A 12775-nucleotide genomic window follows, 5' to 3' on the forward strand; every position below is an offset into this window, starting at 1 on the left:
TATGGCAGCAGTACTTCACTCTTGGCTTTTAATTTAGAAAGTGGAGGTATTCTTTATTGCACCTTGTTACTTTCACATTGAGAGTGCTCTTTTGAAGAGCGTTAGCATGATCTTGTGTTAGATGGTTGTGAGATTCGTGCTCCGTTTCCTGATCTTCTCCCTACCACCTGTTTTACAGTAATACATTGTCATAACCAATACACAGATGGGCCACATCTGTTGGAACCAGTATCTTTAGCATGCACATGTGTGTATCCGTTCCCCACCCACACATACACACACACACGCACCAGCAAGTTTGCCACCAATCTCTGAATGCATGCCACTGTATTATTGTGTGCGTGTGTGTTTCTTACACAAGCCACCTACTCTACCACCTGGACGCCAGGAAAGAGATGCTTCCTTGGCTGCTCCATCAGAGCCCGGCGGATTTCCTGAGGCTTCCTGGGGAAGTCAGATCACACTGAGATCACAGGCTACTGTACTGCCCCTCATACACACAAATGCATAATAGAAACTGCTCAATTTAGCACCAAAGTTCTATGAACCTATGATCAGGATCCATTTTAGGACTGGAAAAAGAACAAAGTTGTATTTTTTTAATCAAATGTGCTATATGTTAGTATGAAGACATGGCAAACAGCCTCTGAGTGTTTGCAAAAATCCCTTTGTCATCTTCCAGTAGCTGGGTGGGCTGCTCTCCAGCCCATACATTACAGCTTCATTAGCATTTACAAATCACAACTTTAAACTGTGCTGAATCTGCCCTCAAAGTACTCCACCCTGTTAAGATTCAGGTCACACACAGCAAGCCCATCATCTCCTCCTGTGCCTCAGTAACCAGAGGTTGGTAGTAAAAAGAACTGACGAGACTATTTTCTACTGCTTACCTCATGCCAGTGTGGCTTTGTGTTCACCGCTGCCACGTGCAAGTCGAAATTACAGCCTGCAGGCAGATGTAAAGGGGAGGTGCCAAGCAGCACTTAGGTCCAAGGCCTTATCCTAGCCTAACCCCCACACACACCCAGCTCCGCACACTGATCAGGGAGACCTTTGAGATTTTGGTTCATCATTCACTGCTCCCCCTGCCTTTGATGATGACCTTGGTGCTTCATCATTATTTTCATGTCCACATTTGTGAAGTGGTACATCCAGTTGCTGTTCCCACTGCTTTAATGGTCTTCATGATAGCATAATGCGGTAACCACACAGATGTACAATATATCTAATCCTGCCTTGTTTTTGCTTGCTGTGCTTGTGTGTTCACAGATGGGATATAAAAACAGATTAGTCTCAGCTGTGACTTGGTTTTTTTTCTCTTAAATTTTTAAGATTTAAACCTGTGTACCATTTTGGGTGTGGCCCCTTGCTTCTGCTGACCTCTATTCTTACTGTGATTATGTGACGGCCATTCATATTCATATGACCAGCTCTGTGTGTCTGTGTGTGTCTCACTGAGAAGAGCTCTTGGCAAAGGACCTCCCACTCCTATTTTACACTCTCTCGCCTTCTCCTGGTCCCCCCCCCCCCTTCCTCTGGGGGCGAGATAATTGTGTGATGGTTTGCTCATTGTCAGGATCAAGTCAGGCAACAGAAGTGTTTTCACAAAGCAGACATCTGCTGCGCTGTGCTGCCCTTTTCAGCAGTGACGTAATGTCCTGTGGCAAGTCTCATCCATATAAAAAGTGCACAGTGGAGGGCTGGAGTGGAGGGTTGGTGTACAGGAGAAGGTTGGGGGGGGGGGGGATCTGAGATTGACTAATCAGTAATGGATGCAATCGTTAGTTCCCTGGTCTTACATCATGTTTACACAGGTTAGCAGTCTTCATCCCCGTATTTTATTGGCACATTGCTATGTTTCTTGGCAGATAACAGTAGAAGCAAACGGTGCTCTATAGCACACTTTTATTAACTAACTTCACTAGCTTGACATAAAGGCACTTTTTATGGTGAGGAATGCTGCATTAGTGTACCCCTTTTCCTGAGGGTTTGCTAGTGGAGGGCCCAGGCTGGGGGCTGAAGTGGGAGGGGACTGGTTGTGAGGCTGCATGGGCTCTGGTCCAAAACGATGTGTGATGGTGCAGAACCCTAAGCTCCATTAGCCAGCTAGAGCTTTAACTTTGTATTGTGGCCTGGAATGCATTCATCTAGCTGTCCATCTCTGGCCCCTAGTCTGTCATGGCTTCTTACTAGCAATCAACTACTTTACAAATTGGAGGTCAGTGTTAGTTCAGAGTGTGATTATATGCTCCAAGTTCTGCTCCCCGCCGCACTGACTCCACTAATACATTCGTCGCTGTACTCCAAATCAGATTTAGGCATTTTTAGACATTAGTTTCTTTTTCCATGTCTTGACGTATTTGCGAATGTTGCAGTCAATAATAAAAAAAAAAAAAAAAATTACAGAATGACGCTGCCCAACCATCCAGCATACAAATTCAAATGCAGTCTGAACATCTCCCGTAGAAATCACTTTGGACCCCATTTAATCTAGTTTTGTAGACTCCTTGTTGGTGCCAGACTACTTTTCATGCAGTGTGCTTGAATATGACAACAGCTTCGCCTCTTCAAGTACACACATCCTCAAAGTGTTGCCTAATGCGTGTAAGATATCCCATTTCAGACCCAGCTACAGAGCCCATTGGTTAGTGCCATGTGAAAATCCCTGTCAGCATCTGTGAATGTCAGACATTCCTTCCTGCATTCATGTCTAGTGTTCTTAGTGCATATAAATACTTGATTAATAATATTACTCAAACCTGGGAGACATGGGGTTCCCCCACCCTCAAGCCACAGAATTAGAGCAAATTAGACACTTGGGAGAGACTATTTTGATGCATTCCTCCAAAATTACCTCAAGCTATATTTACCCTGTACTCAAAGTGTAACATAAGACTTAAAGATGTTGATCTTAGCTTGATATGTAAAAAGTTGAGGGATTAAGCCCTTGATGGTTTTGCAGCTACTAGCATTGAGTTAAATTACCACCTGTATAGCTGGTAGAGATTCTTGCTCAAGGAGACTTCAGCAAGGCAGATGCTTGAGTTTGCAACTATTTTTTTTTTTTTCTGACTGAATCATGCTCTCCCCAGCTACATTACCCTTGAGTCCAGTTTCCTATCCCTCCTTTGATGATCCACCAATACAGATGGACTCAAAGAGACCCTCCTTAAACATGGTAGAATTCATCATGAATGTCTTGGATGACAGTGTACGCCAAAATCCACTCATCCTTGTTTCAAACTAACTATTTCTTAACAGCAAATACATTTTGAGTGTGTCATAAGGCAAAAGGGGGATGCTACATGCAACATTTCCCCCCATAACCACAGCTATTACCAGACGTGGCTTTGGAAAAAATTCCTGAGTAGTGAATGCCAAAGTACGGGGGGACGGGAGACGAAGCAAGCTCATTTGAAACACGGTTCTTGTAGGACTGTACTTGACTGTTTGCCTGCCAAAATGGAAGCTGTAAAAAGCTGTTGCTGCAGCCTCACCCTTTAGTATTCCTTCTCTTCGGGCGTATCATGTTGAAATTACAGACCACTGTGCCACACAAGATAAAAAGTTGTCATTGTGATATGGTCCTCATGCCATCCACACCCTACTCTCAAACCGTCATAAGGGATTTGTCTGCATAAAGAGAACAAATAATATATTGTTCTGGAATTCAGTGGGGGTGAAACTGCAATAATCAGTCCCATTTCCCATTGTATCGCTGTCCTGGAATGTATGACAATAGGTTTCATTTTACAATAGGAATAGAAACTCCCCTTTTATCACTGACTAATCCACCACGGCTTATTTTACATTCTCATCAACTAATTGCATTATTCAAACACCTGCCAGGGTATGATTTGAAGCAGAGTCATGTCTAATTATGCATTTTTATACTAACAAACAAATCCTGAAAGTAATTACAATATGACAATTTAAACAATTAGTCTTTGGAAGAGAAAAATTGTCCTTGAAGAATGTAACTATTGTTTTCTGCTTTTTGATTGCAGTAGCTTCAGCAGCACCGCTGTAGCGGTTTAGTTTAGAACGAGCAGGAAATGGCTAGTATTCCAACTATCGGAGCCAAATCCCAAATGCAAACCGGCCTGTGTAGCTAAATAAAGCTGCAAGTTACTCCAGTCCTGTGGCTGTCCCACAGATGCAACCTAATTTCCAATACAGCCACATGTTATTGATTAGGGTAGACGCCATGCAGCCTGGCAGAGCAGTATACCATTTCTCTGAACTTCTTTAACCCCACTACCTTCTCATCACCCTCAAAATATGCTGGAAAATGGACGATTTTTCTGAAAAGCAAAGGCAGATATTTACATACAGTATGTTAAAGAACATAATCATGAGGTGTAAACTATAATCAACTATACTTGGAAAGAAGGGTGTTATGTAAGCATTTAAGTTGTATTTAATTGTATTATTAAGTCTTATGACTTCGTGCTTCTTTTCTTCCAGCTATGCTTTGGCAGATGAGGCCTACCGTTCACTGAGGGACCAGGACAAGGACCAATGCATCCTTATCACAGGGGAGAGTGGGGCTGGGAAAACTGGTAGGCAGCCATTTTCACATTTACATTACATTATTTTAGTTTTTCTTCATTTCAGGGAAATTGACTGGTGCATCCACACTCCTGTCAAGCACCATCCTGCGTCATAAATAAAGTCATTCATGTTCGTACAGTAGCCGGGATCTGCTTGATACAGCCACATATGTTAATGCTATCAGTTCAACAAGGAGAGATGATTTTGAACAATATTTATTGATGTTAGCGACAGAAGGATTTTTGGCGGTTAGACTCCACTCCATTGACGTGAAGCATTAGAGTGTTGGCTCGTATCAAGAAGGGAGATTGGACACGATCCCCCCCAGAGTCTAGACGCTGGTGGTGGTGGTGGAGTGGAGCTAGCAGGTCCTTGGTGGAAACCTTTGGACGAGTCTGACCGGATATCATGGAGGTCACGGTGATAATGGGGGAGGAGGTGGGTTGTGCAACAGTAGATCTGAAAGACAGAATGTCAGAATTGCAGCAATATTTAAAGAACAGCCTCTAGTATAGAGACTGATTGGCTTGAGGAACACAGACAGAAATATCATTGATCCAGTCTGGCAATTACGAAATTGTGAATTAAGGGATTTTTGACTGTGGGAAAGCAGATGTGACTGAGAGAAACAGAACAGGAAGAAACAGCTGACATTCACCTTTAGTCAAATAAAAGCAGAACGCAAGGGAAGAGAGCTTCATTAACACATCTGTTTGAAGCATGAACATAAAAAGTTCCTTATTTATCAAAAGCTAAGCAAAAAAAAAACAAACCCAAAAACAATTTTCATAGATCCAAGAAAAGAGTATCTTCACAAATAACCCAGTAGTTGGTTAATAGATCTCTGGAAGATTAAAAATGTACTGTCTTGTCTGTTCAGCTCTTCTTGTTTGTAGTGCTCAACAAAAGTTTGTTCAAAGTGTAGTCAAAACTTACCTAAAGGCAACTGTAAGATGAGGGTTGTTATGTAGAAAGCTAAAGTGCAGATTTTTAGATCAGATCTACCTTGAAAGGCAGCTTGATGCCAGTTTTTGTTTTGAGAACATCATGTCGGTACACGAAACACAACAGTAGATCTGTGATGAGCCGTGTATGGTTGGCATGTAAAACGATAGCGGTAGACCAGCAGCACACAGAAAACATAACCTTCACACTGGTCAGGTAGGAAACTTGGAAATTCCTGTTAGACTGTGTGTCAGACTAGAAATACTTAATGGAGCCTAGAGGCAGCTGTGTTCTTCTCCTTGTCCTTTATGTCTGTCGGGGTTTTTTTATATTTATGTGGCCATGTTCAAGAGTAGTTTCACATACCTTTACAGAAACCCAACAGGGATGGAATTTCCTGCTGTGTCACAGGTAAAAAATTAAGTTGGCAGCACACAAACTGTGGGAAGTACAAACTGTTGCAATCTACTCATAAAATATCTACCTGCACAGTAGACACACACATACATACATTTTAGAATTGTAAATCTTGACCTTTGCACTTAGGTTTCTTGACTGAGCGCTCTCATTACAGCTGTTGACTCACAGCATATCAGTTTTGATAACCGTTTAGTGAAAGTTTGTTTTCTTTATGGTTCCTGTCCATTTGGTTCCAGTTTAAACTCACCACATGGCTCAAGGGGTGGGCGATATGGGGAAAAATAATTATACCGACAACAATTATCACAGCATTATCTCCATCTTTTTTTAATATTAACTGAATTATTGAATATGGGGAAAGAGTGAAACTTATGCTTGTCCCATTGAGTGTTAAACTCGACCAAAATAATGTAAATTCCAAGAAATAGTGTTTAGGTTGTTATGTTCTGATTTTGGTTAAGCATAACCTATCAATAATTTACACATCAGAATTGATCCATGATATCTCAACATGAGAATTTTGTCAAAATACAATCATAAGGAGAGATGATAAATGATATTGAATCATCACCTTGCCCTACTTTCTTGTTATGAGTATCAACACTGATATTTGTTTACTGCTGAAATTATCCCGTATCCACGGCCCGTATCGATGATATGACTTTCTGTTTTCATGCTGTTAATGGTTTAGCGCTATTGATGCATTGATCTCTGGCTAGAGCTCAGATTTCACAACATAACCTCCCCTGTAGCACTTTGGTAGAAAACATCAAGAGCCCTGAAGCCACACAAGTATTTGAACAAATAACACTGTCAACACTGTATAAGATCAGTCACTTATTCATAATCATTTAAAATATTAACTATACATTTAAAGGTGAAATGCAGTGATGCAATAGTAAAATAGGCCCAATACAAAGCGGCAGAAATCACAGCGCAGCTTGACAGATCATGTTTTGCATGATGTGGTATCCTTTATTTGGCTGCTCCCAACCTCTCATGGATATTAAAAAACCCCACTCCAAGAAGCTGTTCAGCCAAGTCAAAGAGATAAATTCGGATTTCAGTAATCTCATCGTCCCCCAAAGCTTTGTAGTGGAGTAAGGCCATCAAAAACAAGCCTGCCCCATCAATAAGGGTCACTGACATCCATGTCTTACTAAGGGTTTTCTCATGCCTCTGCGGCTTCCTCAGGAGCGAGAGGCTATGACGAACATTACTATCAGATGCCAAATAGTGTGCAAGAGACATAACATACTGTAGTTTTTATTGCTTGAGAGAGATGACTGAGGACGTTTATTTTGCTACTCTAAGAGATAAAAAAGGTGCTCATGATGTCTACATTTTTTGACGCCACATTTTTTTTTTTTTTTGCCCACCTTCCTCTATCCTGGTTTAAAATCTGCGAATGTGTCTGGACCTGTATGTATGCCAGGCTCATTAGCAGTCTGTACCAGCAACTACTGTCAAGCTCTTTTCTATCCCCTCTTTTGGCACATCGCTCACATCGTCAGTACTGGGTCATCTCACTGGACAGGAGAGATGATCCCGATGCCAATAGTCATCTTACAGGACATGTCACTCGGTTCAGACAGCACATGACGCCTTTTGAACTTGTGTCACATTTGTCACATCCAGAAAATTATGTTTGGGGAGCACGCTCCCCTCACAACACAAGTCTCTCAGATCAGCTTCACTTCTAATAAAAGTGTGTGAACAGGCATCATCTCTGTAGATCTAAACGAAGTCATGTTTCTCCGCCGCATCCTCTTGTTTCTCAGCGAAATCTCTGTTTTTAATGATGATAACATGATGCAATAATGGTCATCGTCTAACTAAACAAACTGGGTCCTCATTTTGGGGTTTGAGAAATGAGGCCTCCTCCTTTTTGCTCCAGACAAATGATTGATGCACACCCTGTCTGGATGGGTGTCAGGGGGGATGATGTAAGAGGGGGATTTTATGGGGAGTGGTGAGATGGGTGGATATGTCGCACTTGTTCTTCAGTTATGTCTAGCAAAAGCTTTGACCTAATATTTATCTGAATGTGTGTGTGTGTGTGTGTGTGTGTGTGTGTGTGTGTGTGTGTGTGTGTGTGTGTGTGTGTTTCAGAGGCCAGTAAGCTGGTGATGTCATATGTGGCAGCGGTGTGTGGGAAGGGCCAGGAGGTGAATAAGGTCAAGGAACAGCTGCTGCAGTCCAATCCCGTGCTGGAGGGTGAGTGAAGCGCTCTGCATATTCAAGCTGCTCCCAAATCAAAAGGCTCTTCCAAATGCGGCCGTGCTTTGCCAAAATTTGCAAGATACAGATGTATAGTTGCAACTCTCAGTGACCTCTTTAACCCACTGAGCACTAGTGTTTATCAGAGTTTAATTTTATAACAATCTTTGATCATTAAGCTTGGTTTTAGAGTAAATTATGTCCATAAAGATACATTTTATCACCACAAAACTTCTAGTAATTTTCTATTGAGCACTATATTTCACACAACTACAAAACATAACCTTTTAGATATAGGATATAGACACTGAGAAACACAGAATCATGAATTTTACACACACACACACATACATACTGTCTCATTCCTCACAGCTCAGTGCTGCCACCGGAACAGCTGTATTTTAATTGGGGGCAGTGGACAGGAAATGCCCATGAATGATGAAGCTGTATGCCTGGGTTGAGTCGCTGCAGAAAACCCTGCACATCTGCAAGAGCTTAGCTCCTGCAGATCTAATTGCCCTAACGCTAAAAAAGAGGGAGAGGGGAGCACAGTTAACCAGCTATACACAATGTATCTATGTCAGGCTCTCTCTACGACTCTCAGTTTTGCTTTCGCTCTCTTTCAGAATCTTAGTTTCATTCTTCGTCACCCCTTTTTTTTTTTATTTCTTTTCATTTCTCGCCCTGACTCCTCTTACCCTTTTATCTTTCCGTTATTCTCTGTCTCTCTCGCCCCTCCAGCTGCCATTGTACCAGGCTAGCACCCCACACATTCACTTTAACGATAGACTTAAACACACATTAATCAGCTGTTATCAGCAATTAAGCAGTTATGCTAATAGCGCTGTGATGCATGACACATTAATAGCATTTTAATGTAGAAATGTGGTTGGAAGCAAACGGAGAGGCCCTGGATACTATATATTACTCTAAAAAGGATCCCTTATGCACATAACACAAGAGGCACATGTGTTTGATGTATTTAAGGTGCTCACACACGTAAGAAATCATACTTTGTGTTTGAACATCATGTTTGTTATTGTTTATTCATAAACGTGGGCACATATTGAAGCACTCTGACTCGAATGCGGCGTGACAGCAAGGTTCATCCCATCCTAAGCCTGGAAAGCCCCAGTGCTTTGCTTAATCCATACAGAATTATGGGGCTTCATCAGTACAAATGGCTTTGACATCCAGCCCTAACATGATTGACAGCTAGCCGGAGTGAGACACAATGTTAAGGATCATTTAAATAAGGTTTGCGATATTTCGTAAATAAGATTTGATCTGTCTTTTTAATATCATCGGCTGCAACTATATACCAGACAGATTAGCATAAATTATACTTTATTGTACTTTATTATGCTAATTATGGTTTTCCTCCTTTTTCAGCCTTTGGAAATGCCAAAACAGTAAGGAACGACAACTCCTCCAGATTTGTAAGTATCCCCTCTAGGATTAATAAATGCTAATGTCGTTTGATTAGATGATTAATTAGCTAATTATGATGCACAGCTTGGATGTTTTCATCCAGACTTAATTCATGCTTGTGAATAATCCAGTATTGTCCTCTAGTTTTTTTTCTGTTTCCCTCATAATAAGCCCCGCTGTTTCCTAATGCGATGCATTTTTTTCTGTCCCTCTATATTTCTTGTCATTTCCTTACTGTGAGAATTACTAATTCACGTACTCGCATGATTCTGTCTTCCATTAAGTTGAACACGTAGGAGCTACAATATTTTGGAAATTAGTTTTCTTCTCCTTGTTCAGTTTGAGCAGGATCAATAACTCACTCATAACAGTGTAGGTGTCACCTGGACACAAGTCCTGTTTTTTCAGTTAACAGCCTCTGCAACATCTTAATGGTTAAAGCAAAAGCCCGAAGGTGTTTACACATACAAAACTGGTTTGAAGCTCACAAGTTGTCAAGGTCGATGTTTCCTGTAGACACACGTCCTTGGCAAGTGATGCATGTTAGTACATGTTTCATAGCAACACGAAAAATACATGAAATAACATCCTCAGAATTGGACTCAGCGCAGATTCAATTGGATCTGTGCAGAACACCGTTCCACGCACTGCCTCAGTTTTAGCAGGCCTTTTATACTTGATATATTGCACAGACACATGCGAAATAGCCTTTTATAAATGTTCTTTACATGCAGCATACAAGACAGTCATTGACACACAGTACGCTGCTTTTCATCAGCAGCACAGTGTGGCCAAATGCCAGCACAGACCAAGAAATCAGTTTATCTCTAACCAAAGAGAAAGCAAACTCTGGCACGGCTGCACTGATTTTTTTTTTCTTTAGTTTTATTTTATGTTCATTTCTCAATCGTTTTTAAAAATGAACTTGTTTATCAGTCGAGCTTCAGACAGTTTTCTATCTTGATTACCTGTGCAACCTACTGTGGTCTTAGGATGAGTAATCTGAAGACATCTGATCTCAATGGAAGATGGAGATAGCATCTTAAGAATGATTCAAAGTCTGCTTCGCTTTCTGTACGGACAGACACAAATCCAGACATTTCCAGGCAGTGACTGTATGAAGGGAGGCAGGGTGTTTTCCGTTTTTTATTTTACGAAGAAAGTATTTCGACACATTTACTGGCTAAAAGGTTTCAGGGAGGCCCGATCATGGATGTAGTAATAAAAAAAATTGGATCCCATGTTCCAACTTGGCATCTCATTCATTCTCATGAAGGATTGTCAGCATCCTCTGGCCCGGCTGACTTCCTCTTGGCTCCCCCGTACACACAAATAGCATGAAGTAATTTAATGATACAGCTCCTCCTAAACTTAAATAGACCCCAATGGATCAAATTCTGATATTACAAAGAGTCTTTTCAAGGGGGACACTCAGAAAAAATGAATTCACCGTTTTTACAGCCACTACTTCTCTAATGACTGTGTGTTAGAATAGGTCTTTTTGGTCAGTGTGTGTGTGTGTGTCATGTGATGCTGCAGTTCAGAGTGCTGTTGGTGGGGGCAGCCTGGTTCGGTTTCCTCCCTTATTTCATCACATTAAATTACCCCGATTGCGCTACCACTTGTGTTTATTTTCTAACGTGTATTGTGTTTTATTTAACCAGTGAGTGATTCAGCTAGACTGAAGAACTTCCATCACATGACTGTTTGGTGGTTATAACGGAAATGGTTATTCTAGCCAGTACCATGCTTTTTCACACTATGTTTAATCATCTACCTACATAGTACTTACGAATACACGCCAGTGCTCGGACTCGCAGTTGTAACAGAGAGTATTATAAAGGATTATGCCCCTGATCTGTTTATATTTAGGTAACCTTGGCATAAACCTCCAGGCAAGGACCTCAGACCTCCCCACTAGTTCATCAGAGCTCAATCAGTTTATCAGAAACCTACGAATCAAACTCTCTCTCCCTCTCTCTCTCTCATTTTGCTGAGTGCAGAGGACTTATTGAGTTTGGCTGGAGCCCACTCACCAGTAGAGCTTGGCCAGTTCTGAGGACCTGTCTGCTATTAATACATCAGAGGGTGAAACACACAGAACTCTCTGTTCTAACTCCCAAATTTCAGACAGAAGGAGAGAAGGGGCCTGAAATAGTTTAAGTCCTACACTAGAGGGAAAAAAAAACTGGCATTAGTTGGGGGGGGTCTTTCCCTCCTATAGAGGCTAGTTATTTCATAGCAAGTCGTGTTTATGATTGGCAGCTGTCGCCTCAATCGTAACTTGAATGGGTTTGTTCAGAGATCCTCCCCTTGTGAAGTTGAACTGAGCTCATGAGTTTGGCTTCGGGCCGAGCTCGCAGTGTATATTAGAGTTAGAGTTATACCTACTTTCAGTTCTAACTGTCGTGCTCTGTTCAACAGGGGAAGTACATGGACATTGAGTTCGACTTCAAAGGGGATCCTCTCGGTGGAGTCATCAGCAACTGTGAGTAGTGTCAGGATGAAAATGCCCTCACCAATTAAAGATTTGAAGACATCTGAAATTGTGAACGCAGGAAATGACACACATCATATTTCCTACTTAATCTTTATCATGTCAAGTACTTTTCTCTCTCGTGTCACATCCTTCATCAACCGGACACTGATTGCTTCGCCGTCTCGAGCAACACCACTAAACTAAATATCTAAGTTATTCTACTTTGAGCATAGCTTACTTTCAGATTGCTCTCTTGCACCTCCATATAATTCATCCTCCTACATGGGTCATTCGTAGCCAAAGTCTTTGCAAAAACACCACCAGAGAGCAATCCATCTTCTATTTGTTGTCAGTAGAAATTCACTAAAAACATATTGCGGGGGCAGACTGAACAAAACTCAGCCCTTCACCTATCCGACTCCCTTTCCTCCGCTCTTTTTCTCTGTTTTGCTCTTATCTTGCCTCTGTTCACATTGTTTTGTCTGCGCCGGCTTCCCCGCCATAGGTCACGGAAACAAAGAGCGGAGCTGATGGCGGAGACACAAGTGAACCTCTGTCTGCTGGCCTGAGTTAGTCAAATACAAGGGACTGTCTGTAAAGAAGAGCCACTGACATGTGACTTCTTCAGACAGAGGCTGCCTGGCTGGCTGGCTGGCTGGCTGGCTGGCTGGCTGGCTGGCTGGCTAGACAGTTGGATGAGGAAGTTCTTGCAGGACAGACCTTAAG

At 41.8% G+C, this 12775-nt stretch overlaps 1 protein-coding gene across 3 annotated transcripts in view; it reads left to right on the forward strand.

The window, feature by feature from the left end:
* The window catches only part of myo1b (myosin IB), a 64895-nt gene that overhangs the window by 26542 nt on the left and 25578 nt on the right, over positions 1-12775 (forward strand). For all 3 annotated transcript variants that reach the window (XM_044365052.1, XM_044365053.1, XM_044365054.1), the window contains exons 4-7: positions 4468-4562; positions 8032-8136; positions 9532-9578; positions 11995-12058. In XM_044365052.1, coding sequence (XP_044220987.1) covers positions 4468-4562; positions 8032-8136; positions 9532-9578; positions 11995-12058 — 311 coding nt within the window. The remainder of the gene's footprint in view (positions 1-4467; positions 4563-8031; positions 8137-9531; positions 9579-11994; positions 12059-12775) is intronic.

This window comes from Thunnus albacares, chromosome 11 (assembly GCF_914725855.1).
Source record: "Thunnus albacares chromosome 11, fThuAlb1.1, whole genome shotgun sequence".
NCBI classification, from domain to species: domain Eukaryota; kingdom Metazoa; phylum Chordata; class Actinopteri; order Scombriformes; family Scombridae; genus Thunnus; species Thunnus albacares.